We start from the raw sequence: 27,689 nt of genomic DNA, 5'->3' as shown, positions 1-27,689 counted from the left end.
GTGATGCTGAGTGCATATTCCAAGCCACATATTTTTAGCTCTACCACACACTCATGTACAGTCTTACAAACTTCCCAGAAAAATGGTGATTTTTCTGAGATAATGAAGGGGAGGTACAGAATAGGGCTGAGGGGAGGGAGCAGGGAACGGGCATTGATTTAAATCTGCCTGGCACACGGGCCAGCTCCACTTATCAGTGAGTCTAATAGGAATGTGAAGAGAATAGGCTTGACAGCTCATTAGAATGTGATCCCTCCTCCTTTTTTTCCTCTCTTTTTTTTTTTTTTCCCCTTTCTTGAAGTTGATGGAAACTCATTCAGGAAAGAAGTACTTATTTGCTGAGGTAAAGCAAAAGCTGAGGAGGGTTTTGCCAGTGTGCAGCTGAGAAAAGGAGCAGCAAGAAAAATCAGACGTGATCTACACTCAGGTACCTGAGATCTTGCCTAGCGTGAGGAGAGATGAGGATGAAAAATACAGGAGATTCTACATCCTGACAGCTGCTTGTGGCATTGGGACTTACTGCTCATCGTCGTGTTAAAGAAAAGTGAAGATAAACCCGGCTAAAGAGGGAGAGAAGCTAGGCTTGGGAAAACCTTATCTGCTCCTAATGGACCTAGGTACATCCTCAGATTCTTTGCTTCTCCCTGTTTTAACTTTTATGATATGATAAATTTATTTTCTCCTTAGAAGGCTGAGCACTTGGCTGAGGTGTGATGCTTTCAGCCTCTTCAGAAGAGCCGTGGCTGTAGCAGCCTTGGTTACAGTTCCCCAGCATCTTGAAAGGAAAGGATGAGGACTTGTCACTGAGGAAAGGGAAGTATCGTTCAAGAGAGAATGGATGGGAACGTATTCAAGCCTGCTTTGAACTGAACACAATGCTTCAAATGACAGCAAGTGAAATCTCCTGTTGAAGAGGAACAACCTAACAACCCCCCTAATGAGTTTGTGTTGTCAGCTCCGGCCTGAACAACTGTTGCCCTGAGCAGTTTCACTTCTCTAGGTTTCATAGTTGAGTGCATTTTAAACGAGTCTGAAGACTTATTGGGGGGGGTGGGGGGAGCGACACTTCAAGGTGGGTGGCAGGACTTTCCAGGGCCTCTTGTATTTATGTAAGCTTCAAGAGGCTGAATGGACTTACCTCTTTCTTCGAGTGAATCCAGATTTTTCAGACAAGTTTATCTATACCATTTCCATGTGTCCTGCTTGAACAGACATCTCTCCAGCAACCAGCACATCCGTGCGTGCTGCTCATTTGACGTTGCGTAGCCCAGAGGATCATCTTTAAGAGTTCTAACCTTTTTATTTTTTATTTTTTTAGAGAGAAGTCTGTGTCTATCCCTGTTATTGGTGGTGAAGTTTTTTGTTGTTGGAGAGTGCCCTTCCTGACTTGGCCCCTCCCTTTTCAAAATGAAGGGGTGCACCTGGGTATTTGTGGCAACTTTACTTTGTCAGCAGTTTTGCCTCTTCAGAGTTACGGCAGCAAAGAGAGAGAGAAAGATGAAGAAAGAACCTAATCAGTATACAGAGCCTTTCAATGCTACCCTCTCAAACAGTGAAGAACTGCACGGGCATCCCAAGGTAGGTGTTTCTGTGTTGTCAGTGCTCGGTGGAACTTATTTCTGGCAGTAACGTGACGCTGGCTCCTTTTTCCAATGATTGAGGCACTCATGCCGAATTCAATTTGATTTTAAAGAGAAATGTTCTCTCTTTGGCCTTTGCTTGATTGATTTTCTAGCTTACTGAAGCTTACTGGAACACTACAATTGATTATTATAATTTATTTTAGAATATGCATGACTGAAGCTCCAGTCCCATAGTAGCTGGCTAAGTGTAAAGACATTTTAGAGTTTTAGTGTACGAATGCTCTCCTGCTCAGAAACAACCGATTTAAAAAAGGCAAGTGGGCTCTCACAGTAAAATAATGATACTGGAATATTAATGTATCTCTTGCAGGCAAAGCCTTTTCTCTCTGCAACGTTATTTCAAAACTGTCTTAGGCAACAGTATAAGCACCTGAGCACGCCTGAGCTGTCTGTGCACTGCACCTTCCACCAGAGAGGCTGTGGTGATTGAAAATCACGGATGAGAAAAACTATGGTGTAGCCAGATGATCTATTTAAGGTGATTGTGGCTCTTTAGGAAAGGATTCAGGATGGTGGCAAGTGTTAAGACTGTGTGTGTGATACCTCAGTGGCTGTAGCTGATGACCTGCTAGGCTTAGTGAGGGAATTTTGCAGGGTAGGATCCTTCCTACCCTGTTTGGGAGAATCATCTCAGGCTGAAAGCTGCAAAAAATTTCCAGTCAGTTGATCATAGCCCCCAGAATCCTTTAAAAGGAAAACTTGCATAGCACGCTTGGGAGTAGGAGAGGGGGTTACGAAATTAAAAGCAGGTCCTAGGACTAGGAGCAGGGTGAAGTGGAAGGGAGACTGCAACACTGAGAAAGGAGGGAGTCTCCCCTATCCCTTCTCTCTCTCTCTTTTTTTTTTCCTCCTCTCTCTCCCCTGCTTACACAAAAATGTCCCGTTTCAAATGGAGGTGACCTCTAAAACATGACTTTGATCACAAGCATTAGGGGTGGCAGTCACTATAGCAATCGAGGAACAAACCTGTCAAAAATTGGGGCATGGCAGAGAGGGCAAGTTAGAACAATTGGGCTGACATTCTAAATATCCTATTCAGTGCTATTGTGAGAGTAATTGGTTAAGGTTGGGCAAGTCTGGGAAACAGTCCTCTAAAAAAGCTGGCTGCTGCACTTAAAATTATCATTAGGGGACTGTAGGCAGCAGTTCTTCAGCTCAATTTTGTTGTGTATTGCAAGGCTCCGTCAGAACAGGTTGTGTATACATGCTAAATTCTTGAGGTGCTTATAATCGGTCACTTCACTCTCTCTAGAACTGCTTCGTTCTGCTTTTGCAGAAGGGCACAGACACCTATCTAGTGCAACTAAATTTCAGTCTATTCTGGAATTAATTTAGCTTGATGTGAAATGTGTTGGACCGCAAGCAGAACATATTCTGATTGCAAAAGCAAGCAGAAAAACTGGTCCTGGTTAATTCTGATACAGTCACACATACGTAATTGCTAGAAGAAACACAGTACTCATTCGGAGGCTAGTGGACATTCATTAAAGCAGACATTGTTTGGAAACTGCAGTTTCTGTGTTGAAATACTTTGCTTTAAAATAGCCATTGCAAAGGTTTGGCTGCAGTAAGAGCTGGCGAGCTCAGTGAAGGCAGGTTCTGTTTATTAGGGATAAGACGAAACCAAATCTTTGATGTAAATGCTTATGAGCTCCACTTGATATCCACTCCCAAATTTTGCAATGTGAACTTTTTCTCCTTGAAATCTATTTGAGGTTGAAGTCCAGGTGCTAGTTAAGTATTGCTTCTAAATGTCATGGGTGACTGTGCTGTATTTTATGTAGCACCTGCCCAAGCTCAGCGATTATTTTACACATACTATAAATGCAGTGCTTAAGAATTGCCCCCATTTCTGGGGTAAATGACAGTTGCCATTTACAGCGAAGCATCACAATTTGTATTCACTAACGGAAGAAGTAAAGTGATAGTGAAGCTATCCTTACCTAACTTATCAAGCTAAAAGAAGGTTGAAAGTAGACCTCTATGGAAGACTGATCTCTCTGAGCCTTGAAGGTACATCTGTGAGCAGTTTTGTTTCACAAAAGGATGTCCCGCACAGGAAAGTGAAACAACAGCAGTGCCCAATTTCATTTGGCTACAGCACATAATAGAAAAGATGGAATTTTGGGGTTTTTGGCCTTGTACAGTAAAAATTAAGGGAGTGTTTACCTTGGAAGACTCTGTGGCCAGCTGGTAGGTTTATCAAAGCAGAAGCAGGGAATGAAATATAGGCTGAGAGTAGTGATTTTTATTCATACTGTTGAAAAGGTAGATGTGTTTTCCTTCTAATTAAGCAAAACAATTTGGGGCAAATTTTTCTTGGGAATTCTTTTCAAACAGGAGTGGAGAAAGCTCCCCTTTAACATTCACCATGCGTGAGTCGCAGTGAAACCTTCACCTAACACAGGGAACTACAACTCTCAGATCTCCTGATAAACCTGCTGTTTACAAGGAAATAGCGTGTTGGGTTTATTTTTTAAAGTTTTTCTCCAGTCTTACATTTGCTGAGTTGCTGTCAATGTGACGTGCTTGCCAAGCACATGAGAGTTTTCTTCTCTGACACAGATGGACTAAGAGAGAGAGCAGGACGTGACTGATGGATACAGAGGTGGTAATCTACGGGACCTTCTTACTTTGTGTGTGGCTGAGTACCTGCAGCTGCCACTTGCCAGGCTTGCCTTCCCCATTCCAGGTATAGATCTTGTCTTGCAAGGTGTGATGTTGTACTAACAGAGGTTCATCAGTAGTAAATTGCCAAGTGGTTATACAGGATTGACACTGGTCAGGAGTTACCGTTTGATACCTGACCAAAGGGAGTAAAGATGGAGTTAGACTCTTAGTGCCCAGCGAAAGCACAAGAGCAGTGGGTTGAAATACAAGTTGAAATACAGAAAATTCCACTTAAATGTAAGAAAAAAAGCTTCTTTACTCTGAGGATGGTCAAACACTGGAAAAGGCTGGACATAGAGGCTGGGGAGCCTCCATCCTTGGAGGCAGTCAAAACCTGACTGCATATGGTCCAGAGTAACCTGCTGAGGTTCACCTGCTTAGAGCAGGGGGTGTTGAACTAGACAATCTGCAGGTGTCCTTTCCAACTTCAGCTGTTCTGTGAGCTGCTTTTAGGGGTAGTTCAGCTTAGCAACTCAAAGACAGCATCCTAACTGGGGGAAAATGATTCAGCATCCCAGTGAAATTTCAGGTATGATTTGAGTTCAACAGGATTTTACCTTCAGTGGAATTTCTGCAAGAGAGTGTGTAATGTTTTTAATTTAGTTACCCTCTACGTAGCCAAGGAGTCCTTGAAATTTTATTTCCTTTGTGATCCTCCTGTCTCTGTCAAACATCTAGGGTTAGGTCTACCTGGTTTATTACTTAAATCTCTCTGAATTATTTCTTTGGGGCCTTTTGCTTCCAATTGACAACAGCAGCCGGTTCAATGGCGTTGCACAGATTGCATTCCTCCTCTGTAAAGAGATTTCAGTCTTAGCCTGAAGTGTGTGATTGCATGTGTAATTGAGGAAAGTATTTTGGGGCCTGACAAGTGTTAAAGCCTTGGGAGAGGCTGGACTGTGAACTATCTATAGTAGATGATGGTATCTTTCATGTTTTGTATCTGTCATCATCGTCAGCCTCGCTCTGGCATATCATGAATGAGAAGGGCTAAAACAAATAACATGCTTCCTAGCAATTCCTCGTGGCCCGTGTAAAATAATGTTGGGTTCATACATCTGACTCAGCATATCAAATAACTCGGTGCTTGGTCTCATTTCCCAGAGCTGTTTGTATGATTTTTAAAGCTCACTATTAAAGTATGTAGTCCTACATCCGACGTGGTTTTGTGTGCTAGATGCATTGTGCTACACCTGTAATGTTGGTGCTGTTTAGTTCCTCACCTTTTTGTGGTGTCCCTAAAGACAAAGTCCTCCCGGTACATCCAGGGGTGGCACTGATTAACGTTGCACTACAGCTAACACAGCAACAAACAGCATGTCGCCTTCTCACCCAGAGCAGCTCTTGCTCCCATGAACTGTTCCGTTAGGTTCATTAAATTTGTTACCAGTATGACCACTGAAGACAGTTTGTGTTTAAGTGGAGGGGAGAAGCTTTTTGAGGTAGCCATTTAGAAGAGTGAAGAATAATTTTTCAATCGCAAAACGTAGTGGGAATTTAGGTAGGGATTCCATTTCAGATTTGGCTAAGATACCAAACCTAACGCTTCTGCTCTAGGGAAAATTCTTGAGAGATCTGTAAAAACCACAAGTGGTCAGGACCTTCCTTGGTTTTACATCTCATTAGTAACCAAGAGTGTGTATAACCATAAGTTATTAGCAGCTGACGTAGGATTTGTTATGCTGAAAAACCCCGTGGTCTGTCACATTTTAACCTGTTCCAAGTAAAATACACTACTGGAATAAATAATTTGCTCCTAATTTCTTAATGAAGCTGACAGTACTGTTGCTGGTGCAAATCAGGTGTATCAGCATAGAAATTTGTGGATTGAGATAATTTAAATGCTTAGTCGGGTCCATTTTGTGTCTGGCAACTGCTTAACTGTTAAGCAAAGAATTCTTAATTATTATTCTATCACAGATGGACAAATACATAGATAACTGAGCAAAACTTGCAGGGCAGTAACTTCAGGCATAAAGACTGTGGACTGGAATGGTTAGGTGTATGTTCCTGGACACACATGTCTGACCAATTGCAGGTGGAAGGGATGCTGTCCTCTCACAAAACTGTAACCTTTTCATGCTTTCTTTCCATCCTGTCCCTGCGACATGCTTAGGTGTCCCTGAGAACACTTGGAGATGAATTTAGGTATACAGACCTGCTCGCAGGTACTGTTGACTTTTTTTCTTTTATTCATTCAGACTCTGAAACTATTTTCACGCATTTCACGTTGGTTTTTAGGAGAGATGCAGATTGGATCCCAGAATCCTGGAATTTCAGGGAAGTTCAGAGGGAGTTCAGAAATTTCTCAGGATCCAAACTCTGCTACTTGACTGTACATTTCTGCTGGTGGTTTCTTCCATGCTGGCTGAATCTTGGCCGGAGACTCTGTGTGTCTCTGGGCAGTGCATGCTGTTCTGGGATTTAGAGCCATGAAGCACCACAGGTTTTGCTTGTGTGCAGCAGTCTGAATTACAGCTCAATCTGTCTTTTATTGTGAGGGAGGTTAGGGGGAGAGTGGGCTAATTTCTCACGAGTGTCATGAACTGGTTCTGAAGTGATAGGTGCCATTGTATTTGGATTCCAAAGTAATGTTAAAAGACCTGAGAGAAAGGTCATTAAAAATTGCTGGCAAGGCTTCTGTTGATTTTGGAGGTGCTGTTTCAAGTGTTAAGGAGCAAGCCTGATTTCACTGTAGTTAACATGAGGATTCCTCCTGACTCCTGTAGGTTAGCTTTGCTCTGTAAACAGCACCCCAGGAGGGACACGTCCCCTTTGCTGGGATTCCAAGGCTGTTCTCGGTCCTGACTGATACCTGAGTTGGCTGCAAGGTCTCTCTGGCTGCTGGAGGCTGCTGCTGCCAAGAAAAATAGAGGCTTGCATGCTTATTGCTGGGGATTGCTCATGCATGCCATAGTAATTAAATAATAATACCACAATGATGGAACATTCATTTTAACTGTCAATCATCCTGTGCTGGAGAAACTGGGGAGTGCCATGACTGTCTTGTAGAAGGATTTGTAATTTAAGCAAGCGACTGGAGAGGTATGGGACTTTTTTGTTATTTTTCTTAAACTTCAGGAGTTTTTAATTTATTTTTCTGGGATGTGCCATCTGGATTTCTTTTTTTCTCCCTGACAAGATGTCTGCTCCGGCCTGTTTCTTCACAGCTGGAGCTCCAGAAAGGCTGAGGACATCTGTTTGTCTTCACAGTTAATGGTCAGAGTCTGCCCATGATTGCTGGCTTCCGCTTCTAGCTGGCCTGTTTCCTCATTTTTGCAGTGGTGGGGAGTTTCTGCCTGTCTTGCAGCCTGGTGGAAACTGGCAATATTTGAATAGTCTCTTCCACATCTGCAGCAAATGCTGCATCCCAGTTCCTAAGACTCTGGCCTTGTGTTTGCCGCGTTCTGGAGGCTGCTCTTCGGAGTTCCGGCCACGTGAGCCAGCCCTTTTTTGAAGGATGAACTGATTTTATTTTCCTTTTCTCTGCAACCCAGCTGTTCTTTAGCTGGCCTCTGTTACAGCACTGAGGGAATACTCCATCCTGCTTGAGTTGGGTGCTTCTGTTAATAAAGTTGCTTCCTTCTGTTTCATGAACTGCACTGAAGCTTTACCACAGACCTGTCAGCCCCAGTCGCTGGGACAAAAAGACATCTGCTTCCTTTGGGAAAAGCATGGGTAGGCTTCTACCTGCTTTACATTTATGAACTTTGTAAACTTAAAAGCTCGTAAACACAGTCCTCTGTAGGTGTGACCTTGTGTGTGGTGATGCTGCACTCATCTATGTTTTCAGATTAAGTGGGGCAGGAAAGAACTAGCTTCTTCCATCAGAAACCATTACATCTTCTTGAAACTCTGATGAACACATTTCGTGTTCATTGCAGAAATAAGCCGCACCTCGTGTGCTGTTCTAAGGGCTTGCACAAACTTTAGGAACGTTTGCCTCTGGACTTGATGTTTATGTGTTACAGTAGATGGAGAGTTTTGCACCAAAGAACGTTCTCAGCCTGTCTTTGTCGTCTTATGCTTCGCACAAAAATCTGCAGTCGAGCAATGTGTCGGAAGGTGGTAATGTTTTAGTGAGGTGACTAATCTCACAGTGCCCAGGATTTCCTATGGTGCTCTATTTACATTCATTTCCACTGGAATTTCAGAAAGCTCTTTCAGTCCTGGGTGCGGTAAGTAAAAAAGGCAAAAAATAATTTATCTAAAACAACCTGCTAGAATCCCTTGACTAAACACGCAATTTATAACGTTATAAACATAGAAGTCAGTTCAAGACTGATTTGGGTACAGAAATAATGAACTAGATTGTTATGAATAGTTTGTCTTGCTCTTGTTTGCGATACATGCTAAATTTAAGCGTCGGGGGAGTGTGCGTAACCATAGCTTTGGCTCTGATTAATTACAGTAGAATGAATGAACGATATGGCCAAATGTCTCAGAATATCCTTGCTTTGGCTTAGAGCACAGACGCCAGCTACTCTGCAGCCATCTATCTGGAGGGGAGGATAAGGACTGCCTGAATAGAGCAATTCAATAGGAGTAGATCTTTGTGGGTGGTGTCTGAGCAGTAAATCACCTAAGATTATTTGTGGAATTGAGAAGATAGAGTTGGCTTCACAGAGGTTGAGATGTATGTTTCACAAATACCCTTGCTCATCTCATTTCGCATCCGATTTCTGGGGAGCTGCTCATATTCTGTAAATAATTTGTTGACCCAAGCTTTTTGAAATAAATAGTTGTGATCATATCAGCTCAGAAATCTATGGGCAAATGCCTTGTACTACACCCATGTGCCTGGATGCATGCCGGAGACAGAGCTTTCCAGGCTCTGCATCAGCTTAGAAGCGCTGACATTCCTTATAACCTCAAGCTGGAACTCCAGCAGACTTCTAAGATTTAATTTTGAAACAATTTATGCTGCATGGATTTTTTTCGTAGCAGATCACACAGACTGTCATCTTTTCTCCTCAAAATAGGCTTGCCCTGATATTTGTATCTAGAATTGGCAATCTTCTGTCTAATTTCTGTTGCTCTCAGACAGTGACGTGCATTGCTTGAGTTACTGGGACCTCAGCTCTACCTAAATTCTGAAGGTTAATTGTTTCCTACATGCTTCTGCAGGCTATCTGATGAAAGGGAATCTACGCTTATAAGTGATAAGCGGTACTGGAAATGGTATTAAAACTCAGTATGGCTCTCTGAGAAGGGGCAAGTGCTTTAGGGACAGGTGATGTGGAAACGTAGATGTGTTTGCTAACTTGGCTGCGTTGGAAGCACCTTGCGAGGTCAGTGTTCCTGTTAAGGCCCCTGAGGGCACAGCTGTAGCGTCTGAGCTGTGGCAGGGCCGTCTAGTGCTGTCAAACTAGTAGAAGCTTTAATATCCAGGGGCAAACACTTTTTGATCTGAAAAAGGCGCTGTCGACTGACTTTGCTTCTATGCTTTTTCCACACACATCTTGTTTCTTTACTCCTGAATGGTGATAGATCAAATTTGATTTACCTAAATTTCTAATGGCCTAGGAATCATTTCAAATGTCATTGAACCCACTACTGCCTTGTGTTGCTTTCCTGCTGGAATTCTGATCTGTCCCGTTCTGTCTCACCAGAAGAACAAACAGGTTTCTTGAATGCATTCCAAAAGTCTACAGTAGGCATAGGGTGGGTTTTTTGTTTTTGTTTTAAATATTTTAAGTGTTCATTGCAGTTTTTTCTCTCTGGCTTTTTCATTAATGACTCTGAATACTTAAGCATGGTTCATGAAACTTTGGGAGACCTTGTGCTTTTATCCTCACTGTGATGGACATTCGGGAGGCTGATGTGTCAACAGATTGGAACCTCCGTAGTCAACAGTTAATTGCTCTTGACAAGACCTTGGCAGGGTATTGGTAACCAGTGATTTCTGGTGCCTTTTTCGATTTAAAGTTAATGTTCATTCCCAGCCTAGGATAAAAACAAGCGGTACGGCTATTTTATCACTTCTAGTTGGCTCTGGGAGGTGTGTAAAGAGAACCAGGGAGTCCAATCAGAAGCGGACCCAAATTCATAGAGACAGATCCTCTCTTCTGTCCAGACTTTGTTTAGAATGGACCCAGAACCAGGCACTGTAACGTCCAAGCTTCCCTAGGTAACTTACGGCTACAATATACTTGCAGAACATAGGAACAGGCAAGGTAGTTAAATTTGGCAGTGGGGTTTTTCTTTGTGTGCACATTTGTCACTCTGCAGTCTGTGATTTGAAAGTTACGGAGCATTTCAAGGTTTTCTGTACATTTTAATCTCCCTGTATTGCTTGATAGATCCCACTGATAAATGTCAGATGCCAGTGGTGAACAGTCTCTGGCATCTGGGCAGGTTTTCTGTGGCAAGTATCAGGACTGTCAGAGGGCCGAGAGTCTCAGCAGCTTGAGAAAGGTCTCTGAGGTACACTGGCTCCCAGCTCTTGGCTCTTACTGATTTCTTAAGCAAAGGGAGCTGGGAGGCCCCGCGGGTGATAGCTTATTAAGTTATGAGATGGCATTTTGATGTTTTAAGGGCGGCATCTTCTGGCTTTTGGGACACTTCTGCCAGCAGGCTTAGCCTGTAACTTATGAAGAAAAAAAACCCCACTCTAATGGGACTCTCTGAAAGGCTGGTGTCTTTCATACACTGTGTGAGAACACAGATCGAAGAACTACCCTGCATTTGCAGTGCTCCTGTAAATGAAGACAAAAAGTGGCATGGAACTGGATAATCCAAACTGAATTGCTTGTTACGGAAGTGCAATATCCCATTTTATCCCACCTTTAATGTCCTCCCAAACGCAGTATGTTTGGATCAAGGATGTGGTTTAGGCAGCAGACAACAGCCTGATCTGGAAACTTTGCATTCTCTGAATCCATGTAGTGGCCAAAGAGATACAGTGGTATCAGTCTTTGTTCTTGTTTCTTTTTAGATCCTAGAATCTCCAGATCCTCGAATCACAGACCCGCGGCGGACCTGGATCTCCTTTGTTCACCGCCCAGATGATGGCAATACCTCTAAAAGGAGATGCAAAGGGAAAGACAAGAAATTAGTAGGTTATTGCTAGATTGCCATCAGCTAATAAGTGTGCGCCGTGGCGTCCCTTCCTCCTGCTCGTATGTGGGGTGTTCTGTGTGCTCCAGCTTTTGCCTTCCCACCCCACAGTGCTGCGTTTTGGTTTGCTTGTGTTTAATTTCTCAAAGTATTTTGGAGAAGTTTGAGACAGTAAGTGCTATATGCTTTGTAAGATAAGGTATGTGAATTCCAAGGTCAACATTCATTTTTGTTTAAACCAGTTGTTTCTTGGACTGACCCTTTTTTGTTTTTTTTTTTTTTTTCCCTGCTCAGGATCAAAATTTTTTTTCTTCCACTAGATAAAGCCCAAGTATCTCAAAGGATAATATTAATCAAATGAGGGCAAGTTGTTTATTTCAAATTAATGAATTACTGTTCATCTGCTGAATGATGCTTGATCATGTGTGCACTTTTAATCTTCTGCTTAGACATTCTTGAATGCTTTTAATATTCTCCTGTTATTTCTCAGTGAGCTGTAGGCAGGAGTGCTTTCATGCAGGTTTACTGCAGTGTAGTTGAGGAAACAGGAACTCCCTGGGAAGGATAAACATCAAAATAGCAATGATAATACTGTTGCATGTTTGTACTACTAGTTTAAAGCTCTAATGTGTGTGTGGCTAACCTTTACAGGTGTTTTGAATAAACTGTTTCATTTTCTGAGAGCTCTACTGTTGCACCAATCATGTATGTGATCATTACATCTAAGCAATATATATTAATAACGTAAAGTGTGGCTAGATGGCTGTTCTAGTTAGCAAATAAGCAGAATAATAACCTTAAAAGCTAGTATGTTACTTTGATATGAGAAGGTACAAAAGCAGCAAACTTAGTCTTGTGCCTGTTGTGCTTCACACCATATATATGTACTTGAAGAACCAGTTAGTGTTTACCTGAGCAAAGTTTATCCTCCCACATAAAGATGTGAGTGAATTCCAAGTACAGGAATTCACAGCTGGCTGGAGAGTCAGTTTAAGATTTACTGCATCAGGCTTGTAGTTGAACTGAAAGTAGAGGGGGCTGCTCACATGGCCGACAGCCCTCTAGAACTGGCTCATGGCTGAGAGAATTTTTGGGCTGTCGGTGCAATTGCCTGGTTCTAATGCACATGTTTTTCTTTGGTTACTTCCTTAGCGTGGCCTTGTTGGGCCCCCAGGACCTCCTGGCCCCCAGGGACCTCCAGGAGCACCAGGTGCTGAAGTCACCCGGGAAGTCCTTCTGCAGGAGTTTAAGGAGATATTGAAAGGTAAAGACTGTAAGAGCTGTGTGGTTTTGTGACCTGCTTCTTTTGGTAAGCACCACGGCAAATAAAGAACTGGCTTTGCAAACGTTTACCTTAAAGCATTCGGCAATCAAAAATTCAAAAAAGTGTTTCCCCAGTGAAGCTTAGTTCGAGTTGAAGGGTTGAGTGTAGAAGTGTATCACACAACAAATGGCTTCACAGACCGGGCTCTTAAACTAAGCCTTTATTTTCCTGTACTTTTTCTTTTCTCCTCAGAAGCCATTGAGCGTCGAGCATCCCTGGCTATTTCAGCTCATCCCAGCCAGCTGCCTCCACTCCTGCTCTCCTTGGAGGAAGTTTCACCCCACAGACGTATAGAAGAGGCATTCCATTGCAAGCTAAAAGGACAAGTCATTGTAGATAAGAAGACCCTGGTAGAACTTCAGAACTTCCAGTCGGTGAGAAGGGATTACAGACTGAACCTGTGCAACTCCACAGCAGCCATTGTGCGTAGATCAGCTATAGTTCCCCTAGTCTGCAGAGCTGCTAGGTGGCTCTGTAGATAAAGGTGTTTCCTGAAAGGGCAGACTGATCCTAGAAGCTCATCTCATAGCATCCAAGCCTGAATATAGCACTACCTTTTTTGTGATTGACAGAAGTAGGGTCTCGTATGGTGATTTCGGCACCGAAGCTCAACTGCAGTAAGATGGACATTTAGCTTTGAGTCCTCTCCTTCCTGACAAACCCAAGAGGCAGACTTTCTTCCTCTCCTGCAGCCCAGCTGAATCTCATTACAGTTCTTACTGGAGTTCTAACAGGTCTGTGCAAGAGAGGGCTGTCTCACAGGTCCAAACAACAGTCAGTCTTTTTATTTCAGTTGATGATGGAGAAAGACTTATCCATGTTTGGCATTAGTCTGAAGGATCTGTTCTTTTTTTCAGTGCACACCCTGTTTAGTTCCATAGTCATGTTCAGATGTAGAAAAATGTCAGAGGTAGACAGCAGCCGTCGGTTGTAGGTTTGTGAGACCAAACGTGAGCCATCATTTTGTTGGATGGGCCAGTCCTGACGCTCAACTTCTTTACACAATGTTTTATAGAAGACTAAACATTTTGCCTAGATAATTTTGTTATAGTCATGTTATAATGACAAGCACACCGTCGTGGGATGCTGTAGGTCATTATAAGCATGGTTACAAGCAAGCTGTTGAATTTGGTATTAAAACTTCTACTAACCATTTCTGAACCAGTTGCAAATAGGATCTGAATTTGAAGTATAAATGTTAGGCAAAGTAATAGCTAACACCAAATAGTTTCTTGGTAATCGAGGAGGCTTATTTTAGACTTCGGAGTCACAAAGACTGTGACTTCAGATACAGACAAGGCAAGGCCTTCAGATACATGGTTGCTTTTATGATGTGACAAGACTTTGAAGAGTACGAACAGGGAATACGGCTTTCCGTCAGCACAGTTTGCTAACACTGGCCATGTAGTAAGGTTCTGAGCCTTCTTCCCCGCTGCAGAGTCCCATTTCTAAAGAATCCTGTCCAGCACATCCTTTCCTATGGAGCAGTTTTGCTGCTAGGACTTCACAGCTGCAGGACTAGAGGCAGTGGTTACGTTCTCAATAGGGTGCTTTCCTGGATCTTTCCCAAATACACTTGTGGAAGCCTGGTCTGACAGCACTGTGGGTGCTGGCACAGAGGCAAGATTGTACTTGAAGTGTGGGCAGGGCTAGAGAGATCTGCTGCCTCATTAATTAGGAGGGAAAATATGAATAAAGACATCTCAGCAATCAGTGCGTAGGCTGATGCTTCCCATGCTTTGTTATCATATGCCTAGCTTCTTTCTAATTGCTTCTGGCCCTGAAGCTGATGTGGGAGGGCTGGCAGGCCTCTGGATGCCAGCCTTTCATTTCAGCTTTGGGACAAGAAGTATCTGGTTTTAGCTTGTGCGCCGATATAGGGGAATTTAGCAGGGAGGGAGGCAGTGGATGCTCTTGCAAACATGAAAACTTTGTCTTTGAACAGGCCAAGGGGGAGAAAGTGAGAATTCCCCTCCCTCCTTTCCATAGTTTAATAGTGTGAAGAAGCCAACAGTTTGCTACTTGTCAGTGAGATGAGAGGGACTGACTCTAATTCCTGGATCTGGACCTTACCCAAAGCATTTTGAGATAGTGGAAAGAACCTGTGCTGAGAAACAGCCTATTACTTCTATACTCTGTCATTTCAGTTTGGTGTCGAAGTATTGTCACTCTGACCTTGAGTATTGAGAAAGTATGACGGTTTTCTCATCCTTCCGTGCTAAATTTCCTCCAAGAACATTCCCTCCCTTTCTTCCTCTTGGTCCCACAATTTCCTTGGTATTTGGAATAAAACATGTAATACTCCTTTCCCTAAACCTCTTCCTCCTGTTTCTCACACTTTGAGGTTTCTAACGATTGCCTCTTGCAAAAGCTTTCAGAAAGGTACTTCCCACAACAAGAATAGAAGTAACTCTAGCGTCTGACAGGCCATGGAAGTGGGATTTATCTGGGGCCCAGGAACATGACTGGAATCAGATCATTCAAGGACCAGGTGGCACACGTGCTTTTCAAGGTGAAAGATCCCAGAAGGAGTCCTGGTGTCTCTCGTGCCTTGAGGTCAAGCTAAATGTCTGCCTTTGGCAGTTGAATTTTACTGCTGCTTCAGGAGAAGCATCCCCTGTGCATTGTGGTTGGTGTGCAGTTTAGGTTACCCTCTTCTTTAATAACAGATAAGTCAGTGTGGTGCTTTCCACAGTGTTTATCACTGAAAAGCTAAACTGGCAGTTCACATCTCAATCCTCTCTGCTTGGTTCCTATTTTCCACCTGGCAGTAAACTATGGAGCGTATGGGGGAGACGTGGGGATAGGAGATGGGCTGAGGAAGAGAAGCTGACCTTGGTTTGTACAGGATGGCTGGACACTGACTTGTTTGTTTGCTTTTGGTCTGCTAACTGAGATAACTGTGCCCAAGTAGTTAGCTTTACAGATATAAATTCCTGCAGTGTTTGAAGCAGCTAGGTGGGTACGCTGCTGCGCGGCAGCAAATGCAGCAGGGAGCTCTAACTGGTATGGGGTTTAATGGAATATTTTGCCCAGAGAACCTCTCCCTGCATTGTCTTATTTCTATGAGCAAAAAAATAACAAAGCCACAGAGGGCATGAAGAAACAGGAATGTTTTATCAGTGATAATTTACTGGTGCCTAAAATTGCCTTCCATGCTCAGCCAGTGGTTTTGGAATTATGTTGCTGATTCTGCTAATAGCTGTAACAAGAAAGGAATGAATTAACTGTGCAGTACGGTTTTTGTACATGCAGGGCTTGGATCTGCTTTTTCAGTGAGGTAAATCAAAAATGATGGCGTAGCAATAGCATAAGAACGGAATCGGTCTCCTTCCATCGCCTCTGTTGTTAGGTTAGCTGTTATATTGTCCGTGTGTGTACAAATAAGGAAAACAGAGCTCCTCTTGTGTGTATGTACGTGCACATGGGCACACATCAATGCACACTGATAAATACAGAGACTTAGAAATCGTATGAAATGTAGTTGTTCTGTAGTTCATTATTACTCTTTCCCCATTATACATGTGTAATCCTATGAGGATGGCCACTGCTGCTGCACATGGACGTATTTTCACCACCATATGCATACAGAAACCATTTCTAGTAAAGTTCTGTGAAATTTAAGACCACAGCTAGATCTTGGTAAATAAGGACTGGGAGTTACTTTTCTGGGAACCTTGCCTGGGATTTGCTTTCTTTCAAAGAGAGCGCTAAATAAATTATTCCTACCCTGCACTGTGAAAGCTGACAGTTTCTGGCTGTGAAGAACCAGAATGGGGAGGCAATTAACTTCCTTCTGGTACCTGGACAAAGGGGTTCCACTCCTTTTTCTTCAGTGTGATAGCGCATGTGGCAACACTGCCACAAATTTGTTCACCATGTCTTGGGCCCCTTTCCCCACCTAGGATCGGAAAGCATACGCAAATGTTGGGTGGTTGAGATCGCTCAGTTATGCATTTCTCCATGTTTTAGGGATAGAGCAGTGTGTGTGCTTTTAGAGAGTGAGATGTGAACAACTCTTCTGTCCCATAAGACCGATGTGGGGCAAATCTCTCGGGACAGCATTCGTGGCAATGCGTTCACATTGCACAGAACGCCCTTGTGGTGGAAGCAGAGTCTGACTAATGTGCTTTCTTGGCCCATTGAAGCCACTCCTGCTTCTCCCCAGCTCCAGCCAAATTCAGATGAGGCAGGCCAAAACAAACAATAAACATTTCTTGCAGAGTTTATTTTAGTCTGAGTCAGATAATCTGCTGTGAGTTTGACTTAAGACTGCTTCCTTGCCATGAGGAGAAGCTGCATGCTGTTTTACTAGGTTTTTGCCTATTCTGTAGAATCCAAGGCTAGAACAAAATGAAACTAAATATGGAATCTGTAACAGTCTGAGCAGTTGTTCTTTAACGGTATCAAAACCGTCTGACTTAGACCTAAGGTGGGTAGAAAACCTCTGGAGACCTGTATGAGTGTTTTCTCTGTACTTGTATCACAAAAACCAGTGTATAAGGTCCCAGGTTTTTAAGCTTGGGGACACTGCTTGGCCCCATCTAGGAAGTCTTTGGGAGTAGTAGGGACCTCTTGACTCAGATAATGGTAGATCTTGTGTATCAGACCATCAGTGGAGGCTAGAGGCCACTAGGACCGGCAGAGAATAGGAATGCAGTAAGCACAGTCTGAGTCCAGATGAGTTAGGAAAGTTTGGCAGTGAGCAAAAAGGGCATATTCTTGTCTCATACAGATCATTTTGCCTTTTGTGGGCATCAGATGCTGAGAGAGCACCCATCTGGAAGGTGTGTCCTGGGGAGATAAGGCAGTAGCCTTGCAAAATTTTTCAGCTTTGTTCTCATGCACATAAGCTTGTTCTTCGTCATGGGCAGTGTAATTGTTGAGAGTGCTGGGGACTTGTTCAGGGTCTGCTTTTCTTATCTTACAGCCCCTGGCCAAAGGAGCTTTTCTCCGGGGGACAGGATTAAATCTGGCAACAGGACGTTTCACAGCACCTGTGTCTGGCATCTACCAGTTTTCAGCCAATGTCCACATTGGTGAGTGTTGTCCACAGAAACCTTTTCTGTACTGCTTGAGAGGTGCAGGAAGGAGTCCTGGAGAGCTCTCCGGGTCCCATTTGATTTGAAGCATGTGCAATGGCAGCCCTTTGCAGTGAGCTCTCCCTTTGGTACCATGACCCAAGCCCCTGTCCTTAGAGCTGGGTGTTTTCAGACTGATAGCCACAGCAGGCTGCTCCATGCAAACCAAACAAATGAACGCCCCTTATGGAGGATGAGGGACCAAATACATTAATGGGCGGAAGCTATGGCTTCCATAGAAGACTTTAGAAGAAATGAACGTGATGATGTAGAACTGCCTCAAGGCAGTTTTGACTGTATTTTTTCACCAGTGCATTCGTTCAATGGTTTTTAATCATGCAGTGATGAACTACTTTATAATCCAACACCAGAAGGATGCTTTCCTAAGAAGTTGTGGTGGGTTGACCCTGGCTGGATGCCGGGTGCCCACCAAAGCTGCTTCATCACTCCCTTCCTCAGCAGGACAGGGAAGAGAAAAATATAAAAAAGGATTGTGGGTCGAGATGAGGACAAGGAGAGATCAGTCACCAGTTACCATCATAGGCAAAACAGACTTAACTTAGGGAAAAATTAATTTAAAGCCAATCAAATCAGGGTTGAATAATGAGAAATAAACCCAAAATCTTCAGCTGCCTTCCTCCAACCCCTCCCTTCTTCCCAGGCTTAACTTTACTCACTATTTTCTCTAGCTCCACCCCACCAGCACCGCAGGGGGACGGGGAACGGGGTTTGGGGTCAGTTCTTCACACATTGTTTTTGCCACTCCTTCCTCGGGGGGGACTCCTCACACTCCTCCCCTGCTCCAGCGTGGGGTCCCTCCCATGGGAGACAGCCCTCCACGAACTTCTCCAACATGGGTCCTTCCCATGGGCTGCAGTTCTTCATGAACTGCCCCAGCGTGGGTCCCTTCCCTGGGGTGCAGCCCTTCAGGAACAGGCTGCTGCAGCGCGGGTCCCCCACGGGGTCACAGGTCCTGCCAGCAAACCTGCCCCAGCATGGGCTCCTCTCCCCATGGATTCACGGGTCCTGCCAGGAGCCTGCTCCAGCGTGGGCTGCCCACGGGGTCACAGCCTCCTCTGGGCATCCTCCTGCTCTGGTGTGGGGTCCCCATGGGCTGCAGGGGGATATCTGCTCCACCGCTAGCCCCCCTGGGCTGCGGGGGCACAGCCTGCCTCACCGCGGTCTTCACAGGAATCTCTGCTCGGGCACCTGGAGCACCTCCTCCCCCTCTGTCACTGCCCTTGGTGTTGGCAGGGCTGTTCCTTTCACCTATTCTCACTCCTCTCTCTGGCTGCAGTTGCCCAGGTTTTTTCCCCCCTTCTTAAATACGTTGCCCCAGAGGTGCTACCATGGTCACTGACGGGCTCGGCCTGGGCCAGCGGAGGGTCCGTCTCGGAGCCGGCCGGTGTTGGCTCTATCAGACATAGTGGAAGCTTCTAGCAGCTTCTTGCAGAAGCCACCCCTGTGGCCCCCCTGCTACCAAAACCTTGCCAAGCAAACCCAATACAGAAGTCACAAGGTTACTGGTGTCCTTGTTAAGTCAAACACCACCAGCTGGTGGTCTGCTACGTTGTGAAAGTGCTTATATTTCTTCTCCTGCTTTCCCCAGACCACAGTGAGTTGAAGAGTAAAGTCCAACTCCGAGCCAGAGATAATGTCCGAGTGTTGATCTGCATTGAATCTCTGTGCCACCGATACACGTGAGTTACTGCAATGCTGTCTTGGCAATTATTTTTCTCAAATGGGCCAATATTTCAACCAGCTGTGGAAATCGGGTTCACCAATGGTGAATTTTGTATGATAATTCCTTGCAGAACTTTTCTGGAGAGAGTGATTCCATCTGGCTCTTAGGTTTTATGCATTTTTTTATTCTGATATTTAACCTTTCAGTGCTAATTACTCTAAATAGCTAGATCTTGCATATGTTGAGAGAATTGTGAGCGAAGTCGGCTGAAACTGGATGTAGCTAAAGGTGCTGAATGCTCAGCTATCATCACAAACATACAGAGTGAGAGAAACGCTTTCATTTCATGCCAGAGTTTGTTAGCTCAGTTTTTATAATTTCAGCTGTATCCTGAATGGATCACAGCATCTCACTCAGGTTGCCATGGAAGTGTTGGAGCGATGGGGAGAATGAATAGGTGGAAAATAGAGGTGAATGGGCCCTGAGGCAGAAAGTACAGGGCTTGCATAGACGTATATGATCCCTTCTCACAGCCCTCAGCTGCCTTGTGGAGCTTGCTCAGATGACCATGCTGAATTTTCCTCTGCTGGGATCCATTAGCAAAACTCTCCTAAAGAAACGCATTTGTTAGGCCATGGCAACCTTGGGTCTTGTTCCTTATGCAATGGGCCGTGGCATCAGCGTACAGTTGGCTGCTTTTGTTTGCTGTGCTTGTGTCATCCTTTCAGCTGCAGCATAGAGGTGTCCTGTGTCTCGGAGAAGGCCAGCTTGCTCAGGAGGAGTTTGACAACCTTTGCTTGGAGGAAAGGGCTGGGGAGCCCCTGGGCTGGGCTGAATTGCACCCAGCAGAGGGCAATGCTGCTTGCAGAGAGTGGCCACCGCCTCTGCTGGCGGCTCGGCCCTTGTCACGGGAGGAAAAACGTCTGTGCAGGGCTGTGTGGATTTGCTCTGCCCTGCCCGCAGCTCTTCCAGTGCAGCTGTAGCAACACCCGTGCGATAGCACCACTGAAATATGCCCATAGAATGACTCCGCAGGTGCAACTTAAAGCCCACAAAACCACAAGTTTGCTGCTGGACTGGCTGCTTCAGCCCTTACCTTCCCTGCTCTGTGCGTCAGAGTGCTGCAAAGAGGACTGACCCCTTCCCAGGCTTCTCAATTTAGAGGCTGGATTGGGCGGTCAATTTGACATGAAGCCTCATGTAATAAATAAACCTCTCATAGGTTTCATTGGCCTGTGGAAAAGACTTGATTGGCGTCTGAGTGCCCGTTAGTAACTAGGGTAAGAGGGAGCTGTGCGCCCACTGACCTGATGGGAAGAAAAGGAGCTTGCTGACTGGAGCAACTGGCACCTCCTCAGCCTTGTAGACTGTTTCATAACAGTCTTTTATGATTGCAGCACTTAAAGTGAGGCACTGACAGACTGGCTGCAGTCACAATGTCAGCAAAAGCAGAGGGGTAGCTTCTTGCCCCTTGAAGGGACACCTTATGTTCTGGTAAGCCACAGAACTTAGGGGACGCTTCATTCCTGGCACCTGTGAGAATTCCTTTAGGTCACGCTAAGAGTGGTCCTCAGCCTGATCCTGAAATCTTGACAGTGAGTGATTTTGGGACAGCCCAGGCCTTTAATCACAGGGGTGGAACGGGTATGAGCAGGGCAGAATGTTACTGTTGTTTTTACGAGTAGCTCTCTCAAATTGCCGTTTGACAGTGCAGATCCCTATTCCTGCCCTTACTCTGCATAGCAAAGACCAGTCAGTTTCAAGCAATCAGGTTTTTTTTCTTGCTTCAGCATTGGTGCTTGCTTTTCACCTACAACCTCTTATCTTAGCAATTTAGTCAAGGACAGGACTCATGCCCCAAGCCCTTGGATTCCCCATGAACAGCCGCTGCAAGTTCCACAGAATCTCTTTCTACATGCTTTCGGGATGTGGAAAGATAGATACTCCCCGTTGGGATGTGGAAAAATATTGCCAGTCGGTGGTGTTGACCTGACGGTATTTCAATAAAGATTTGAGTGAATGAGTGGGTGAGATTTATGAAGCCACCTAAGAGAATTTAAAAGTGAAATTGATCCAAGAGCGAAAAGCTGTTCTCCCATCCTGGTCGCCACTCTGCGTTGACTTCAGTTACAGAATAACACAGAAAATCTAAATTCCATTTAAAACATTTTGCAAAATAAATGAAATTTACAGCAGTGAGTTTTTATCTTCCTAACGGTTCCACAAGCTCCCAACTGATTTGATTAAGGCATTTAAGAGAGCACAAAGTGGTTTTTCTTCTGGAAGGCTCATTTCTGTCTCCAAGGACAGCGTCTGTCTGTTTCTCTCTGTCCGTTGCTGTCCATTCAGTCAACCTTACAGTAATATTACTAAGGAATGGCTATCAGTCTCCGATTGCTTTCAACATAACTTTAGCCTTGCTTCCTCGTTCTGGTAAATGCAAGCACAAGGGTTACCGAATAGGAGGCTTCGCTGCGGACCATGGACACTACCGTGCCTTCCTCATTGCAGGTCTTTTTAGCTGAAAGCTCCTAGCAAACCGTTCTGGTTCTAGCTGGGATGTGTGAACCACCTCTTTGCCACACACAGCCCAGGCAGGTTTACTGGGATGTTTTGAGATTAACTTGCCATCTGAAGAGCTTATAGCTACCTTCCCCAAGAATGGTAACAGTAAAACCTTCTTTTCTCTTAGACAGAACCAACCTAGATGTTAATCCTTTAGATAAAGCTCTCTGGTGTCTGACTCGGAGCTTTCATCAGTCATCCAGGGTCACAATTTACGACTGGTTGTCCTGCAAGGCTGGCCTGAGTTGGACAGCAGTGGGAGTAAAGCAGAACCAACACTGGCTCTGAGAGACACCTCTCTCCTATGGTGGGTGAGAGTATGACTGGTCTGTGGCATGGAAAGAAGATGGGTGGAGGGATGGGAACCTGTCTGGACAGACATTCTGCTGGCACAGGCTGAGCTGCTACCCCTGCTTGTGGAATTTCCTGGGGATGTCAGCGTACACAGTCATTCATTTGAGGGAGCTGAAAGAGCCCTGAGGGCTTTCGGCTGAGAGAGATGGAAACTCAGAGGCAAGGAGACAGTTGGAGTAGAAGAGATTAATGGTGGGAAGTTCCCACCCAAGTTAGGCTTTTGGCAGGATATGACACACAGACTGAGCTCTTCAATCAAGGTGGTGCCAAGTGGCTTGCTCTCTCTGGGCCAAATTGCCCCTACTTTTTATGCATATTATTTCCTTGCAAGGGGGCTGGAAACAGCATGTTTGCACTTGCTAGGTTTCATCACCACCACTGTGTGGAAAAAAGGAGGACGAAAGGGGTTGGTTTTCTTGGGAAAACAACTAGATCTGCTACCACTGGCTAGGCAGATTTCAGAAGAACCAGCGAGGCACGGAGCTCTGTGCTTTCATATTGCTTTGGAATGGAGCTTACACGGGTTGTTCTGATTGTTGATGTTTCAGGCACCTCCTTCCACCCTGAATCCTGTACAAAGGAGCTGAGTTAGAGTTCTGTAAGCAGAGGAGGCCACAGAGAGCAGCTGTCCTTCATCTTTCAACTACAAGGGATATGATGGCTATTAGAACATGTTACTAGAAAAGAACAGTGCTTCAGGGGTGATCTAGAGTTTTCCCTTGAATTTTAACTGAAGCACAATTGGTTTGTTGGGGTATTTTTTGGCTTGTATGTGAGCCCTGATCCAAATGTCCTCCCAAAACAGCTTTCAGCTGCAGAATACAGATATTGTTAAGGTGAATTAGGCCTTTCATACCTTGAAAATGAATGAACCATTATTGGCAGAATGCATATAGTTAGCTCTTTGCAGAATAAAAGGAGTACAAACTATTGTGGTGGTCATCAAACTGGGATACCTGTCATGCAGATAAATCTAAAGGGCACATTTAATACCTGTTCAAGGGTGGGGGATAGAGACCACAGAACCTTGAGAAGGGCCTCTGTGAGAGAAGGTGGCTCCTATTTCCTGCCTCCAGCTGAGTTTTGCATCCACAGTCCTGTATGCTCTGTAGGTCCTCTGTTAGACACTACGGTGAGGATAAGGGTCTACTGTTCTCTTTTAAAGGCAGCTGGTTCCTGCTAGGATCGAGTCAACAGCCCACCTGTTTAGCACAGTCGGGCACTAGAACCACCAGGTCCTGTTTCTAGGGAGGTGATGAGGTTATTGTTCCACATACCACTGCTGTGACTGCTTTAGGTGTTTAACCTGTTTATTTTTCTTTTAATACTGTTTAGGTCTTTGGAAGTCATTGCTGGTCTGGAAAGTAACAGCAAAATCTTCACTATCTATGTACATGGCTTACTGCAGCTGCAGGTAAGCCCGTGCACACTGGGAATCACCGTACTAGTTTGCTTGGCAGGCTGTGGAGTTAGTTACTGGCAAGGCTGAATTCTCACCAGGAGGTGGGGAGGTTTTCATTAACCTTCTTTCTAAGGTTAATGCAGTTAAATGCCTTACCTGGGGTGACTAGAGAGAATCTGTGCAGGAACAGGAACAAAAGCCAGACCTGTGTTGCACAGCCTGATCTGAAGCCACAGAAGTAACCTTCCCTCTAGCATATAACAGTAAAGATTTTTCTTTCTCAAATCCCCCCTTGCGTTGTCAAGATGGCAGTTGTATTTCCCATTTCATAGAAGGGAATTTGAAGCACAGGTGACCACTTGACTAGTCACCCAAAAAGATGCCAGCGCAATAAGGATCTAGTTCAGTAATAAACCTATAACGCAGTTTCACTACAGAAAATTTCTTCCACCAAGTCAAAGCTGTAGTGCTGCAGTAAAAATGCTCGGTCCGATACTGTTTCCAGGAGCTGCAGAAAAGGGCAGGAGGCTTCTGTGCTTAGCTCATGGTAGTGAAATGCCTTTTTCCCCCTCCTTTTAGACTGGGATGAAGTGTCAGATCTTTTCCTTTCCCTCTTGTTCTCTCTGCAGGCTGGCCAGTACACCTCCATATTTGTGGACAACAGTGCTGGAGCCCCCATCACCATTCAGAATGGATCCGATTTCATGGGCATGTTAATGGGCGCGTAACATCACCGGCAGCAGTGTAGCAGGGAAGGATATGAGCTGGAGCCTTGCGGTGTATATTCGACTTTACTTTGACTCTCAAAGACCGCTTCCTGTAACTGGTGGCATCTTTTTAAACGGGCAAAGAGCCTTTCCTTTCACAGGTACTTCAGCTTGCTTTCAGAGGCTACTGCTTTTCAAGGACCACACCAGTTCGTTCATCATAAAACATACTCTTCTATAATTCAGAAATGAACTCTGTAATATTTAATTTGTGCTTCACCAGATGCTCACTGAACGATACACTGAGATTTGGAATTTGTTGCATTACAACTTTATTTCACAATAGCACTTGTAGTCAGCATGTCTTCTGGGATGGATTGTGGGGTGTTTGTGTCTGTAAATGAAGGATTAAGAGGGCAAGTAAAATAGTGACTATGTTCTTTTTGTTGTGGAGGAAGGAGACAAGGATTTGCCAGCAAAACTGCTTTTTTTCATACAATTGTGAATGGTATAGGGCCTCTCTCATGTTCAGAATTGGATATATTTGACAAGAAGTATGTTGTATTCTCAGACATTACCTGCTTCACAGATGAGAATCCAAGGTCTGAACTCTTTAATTGTGGTTCTTCATATCTAAGTGTTTCCTTGACCTTATTGATGAAGCTGAATACCTCGCTGCCTGTGCAGTTTTGTTTTTATGAAAAGGTAAGGCCAACGGCACCAATCCTAGCATGAACTCCCTTACTTGTGTTCTTATGTTTTAGTAAGATATACATGTGGTTTTGGACTGCATCACATAAACAGCATCCTCTCAGGTGCCATATAATTGTTTGTAAATATGTCAAATGCATTACACTGGTTGTCACAAGCCTGGCAAAGACAGTGAGGATAGCAGCCTCAGATCAGATACGTCACCTCTTTGGTGCTTGTTGAACTGCAGTGAAATAACGAAAGAAAACATAGGGCAAAACACTTCCATCAGGTGGCCAGGGTCATAGGGAGTCTATCCGAGCTCTACTTGGAGGCTGAAACTGCTGTAAGGGCCATCCAAAAGAGCACCCAGTGAACGTTTCCTGGATTTCTCCAAATCTGTTTGCAGCTGTAAGTATGTGAGATTGAGCCCCCAAAGCAGCTTTGCATATAGCTCCAGCCTATAAACTCATTTCAACAAAGTAAAAGGGTGTTGGCATTTCACGGGGTTAAGGTGTTACCCAAGATGTGGTAACATCCTTGTGATTAAAAACCCCATGCTCGTGTAACGTGCCTCTGCAGCTTTCCCTTTCAGCAGATGCCCGGCCCTTCTGCTGATTCAGCCTAGCTAAGGAAATGGTTGTACCACAGTGCCGTGAAGAGGTGGTAGCAAGGCCCAAAACGGAGTCCAGATACCTGTTCTTGAACGTTTGCAGTGAATGGAAGATACCCCTTGGATAGTGCCGCAGTTTTTGATCAACTACAATATCTTCGTGCAATGAAAACAAAGACTGCTGGGGAGAGCAGAAGGCGTGAAAAGAATGTCATCCGTTGCTGTGCCTGTTGTTCAGGTTGATCAATAGATGATGTTTCTACAAGCACCAGCAACGCTGCTGTTGAGGTTGGGGGTATGCAAAAATGCCTTATTTCAAGAGGTGGGGAAAACATCTGCTGTGAAACAAGCATGGCTGAAACCGGGGGTTTTTTATGTCCGTTATGAATACCTTGAGATAGAACTTTAAGGGTACTAAATGGTACTATTTTCCCTTGTGATGAACATATTAAAGTGATACCTACTGGAGGAGGAAGGAGGGGGTACAGGCAGTAGTCAGGGAGTGCTGTTACACAAGTAAACACAGGTACATTCCACTTTTTAGTCTAAGGAATGCGGTCGTTCCAAGTGGGCCTGGGTGACTGTCTAAAATAGAGCAGCTATCAATGCTGATATATTCATTCTTGCTCCACAACACACGCCAGGATTCCTATGGATTTTTTTGTAGTACGCGTTGGGGAGAATGTACTTTCAAGCATAAACGGGGCGCTCTGCTGGCAGAGGGGAGTTCGTGGCTGTAGCAAGTAGCAACAGTAGTCGTTCCTGGAGCTTCAGGAAGCATATAATGCACATGAATATCACTAAACCCTATCAATAAGGATTGGCTGTTTACACTGGATTTTGATGGAGGAAGTGTAGTCAGGGCAAGCGGCCTATATCCCAGCATGTATTACTATACTGTACTTTGTACTGTGTGAATATTTGTAATAAATCGGGCTGTTTCATGCATGACTTGCAGCAACATAATCAGAGTGTTGTGACATTCAGCATATGTTGTTATATCTATAGGATTTTTGAACAATGTCTCACTGTCCTTGCTAAATCAGAGTTAAAATATTTATTTTGTTGTAGAACTAAAATTGTTTGTCAGACTTTGTTTGGGATTTGTGACTTTTTTCCCCCCCTCCTTTGCTGTGTTTTATTCTCATGGACTTCCTTGCAGGAGACGAGTTGTTCTGCCTTTATACTTGTTCTCTTTTATTTACATAAGGAGTGCTGTCCTTTCAGGTGTTTCCCCGGTGTCCTAGGAGCTGAAAGTGTAGTCAGGCAATCCTGAGGAACACACAGCCTAAACAGCGAAGGCAGGAGGAGGGGTTTGCCTGTGGACAGTGTCAGAGGGAGAAGCGAACCTCTCTCTCTGGAAGCCACGCTGCCTTTCTGCTCTAGCCAGCAGAGAAAGCTTGTGTCGGGCTTGGCACTGGGGAAAGAAGCCAAATTAGCAGAGGAAAGGGACATCGTGTCTCTCAGTTTGTCCTAGTTCACTGTCACCACTGGAAAGCTTGTGGGGTTTTGATCAGCTCTTTCTATCCTCAAGATAGAGGGTTGTCCCTTGAGTTTTCCTGTGCATCACCAAGGTCTTTATGCCAAAAGACTCTCCTTTGCTCTCCCTCTCCTTTGCTCTCCCTCTCCTTTGCTCTCCCTCTCCTTTGCTCTCCCTCTCCTTTGCTCTCCCTCTCCTTTGCTCTCCCTCTCCTTTGCTCTCCCTCTCCTTTGCTCTCCCTCTCCTTTGCTCTCCCTCTCCTTTGCTCTCCCTCTCCTTTGCTCTCCCTCTCCTTTGCTCTCCCTCTCCTTTGCTCTCCCTCTCCTTTGCTCTCCCTCTCCTTTGCTCTCCCTCTCCTTTGCTCTCCCTCTCCTTTGCTCTCCCTCTCCTTTGCTCTCCCTCTCCTTTGCTCTCCCT

At 44.7% G+C, this 27,689-nt stretch overlaps 1 protein-coding gene across 6 annotated transcripts; it reads left to right on the top strand.

Moving 5' to 3' along the window:
* Positions 1-164: 164 nt before the first annotated feature.
* Positions 165-26,883, top strand: C1QTNF12 (C1q and TNF related 12). 6 transcript variants are annotated; one of them, XM_075114221.1, is made up of 9 exons: positions 165-1,008; positions 1,319-1,578; positions 11,251-11,370; positions 12,525-12,636; positions 12,889-13,118; positions 17,627-17,735; positions 19,387-19,477; positions 23,716-23,794; positions 24,412-26,883. In XM_075114221.1, the coding sequence occupies exons 2-9, from the start codon at positions 1,408-1,410 to the stop codon at positions 24,508-24,510; spliced, it is 1,011 nt and encodes a 336-aa protein (XP_074970322.1). In that variant the 5' UTR covers positions 165-1,008; positions 1,319-1,407; the 3' UTR covers positions 24,511-26,883. The 6 variants fall into 6 exon arrangements, with proteins under 6 accessions (XP_074970322.1, XP_074970324.1, XP_074970323.1 ...); XM_075114223.1 differs by having other exon boundaries at positions 166-617; XM_075114222.1 differs by having other exon boundaries at positions 166-617; positions 688-1,578.
* The last annotated feature ends 806 nt before the right edge of the window (positions 26,884-27,689 follow it).

Source organism: Phalacrocorax aristotelis, chromosome 19 (assembly GCF_949628215.1).
Source record: "Phalacrocorax aristotelis chromosome 19, bGulAri2.1, whole genome shotgun sequence".
Lineage (NCBI taxonomy): Eukaryota > Metazoa > Chordata > Aves > Suliformes > Phalacrocoracidae > Phalacrocorax > Phalacrocorax aristotelis.
The sequence above is the reverse complement of the archived record's forward strand: the minus strand, read 5'-3'. Positions and strand labels throughout refer to the sequence as shown.

What these genes read in the sequence shown, in the direction of transcription:
- C1QTNF12 (XM_075114221.1), top strand. Translation starts at nt 1,408, where the DNA reads ATGAAGGGGTGCACCTGGGTATTTGTGGCAACTTTACTTTGTCAGCAG. An exon ending in TTCAGCCAATGTCCACATTG is followed by an intron (nt 17,736 to 19,386) that starts GTGAGTGTTGTC and finishes TGCTTTCCCCAG; the next exon opens with ACCACAGTGAGTTGAAGAGT. An exon ending in ATGGCTTACTGCAGCTGCAG is followed by an intron (nt 23,795 to 24,411) that starts GTAAGCCCGTGC and finishes TTCTCTCTGCAG; the next exon opens with GCTGGCCAGTACACCTCCAT.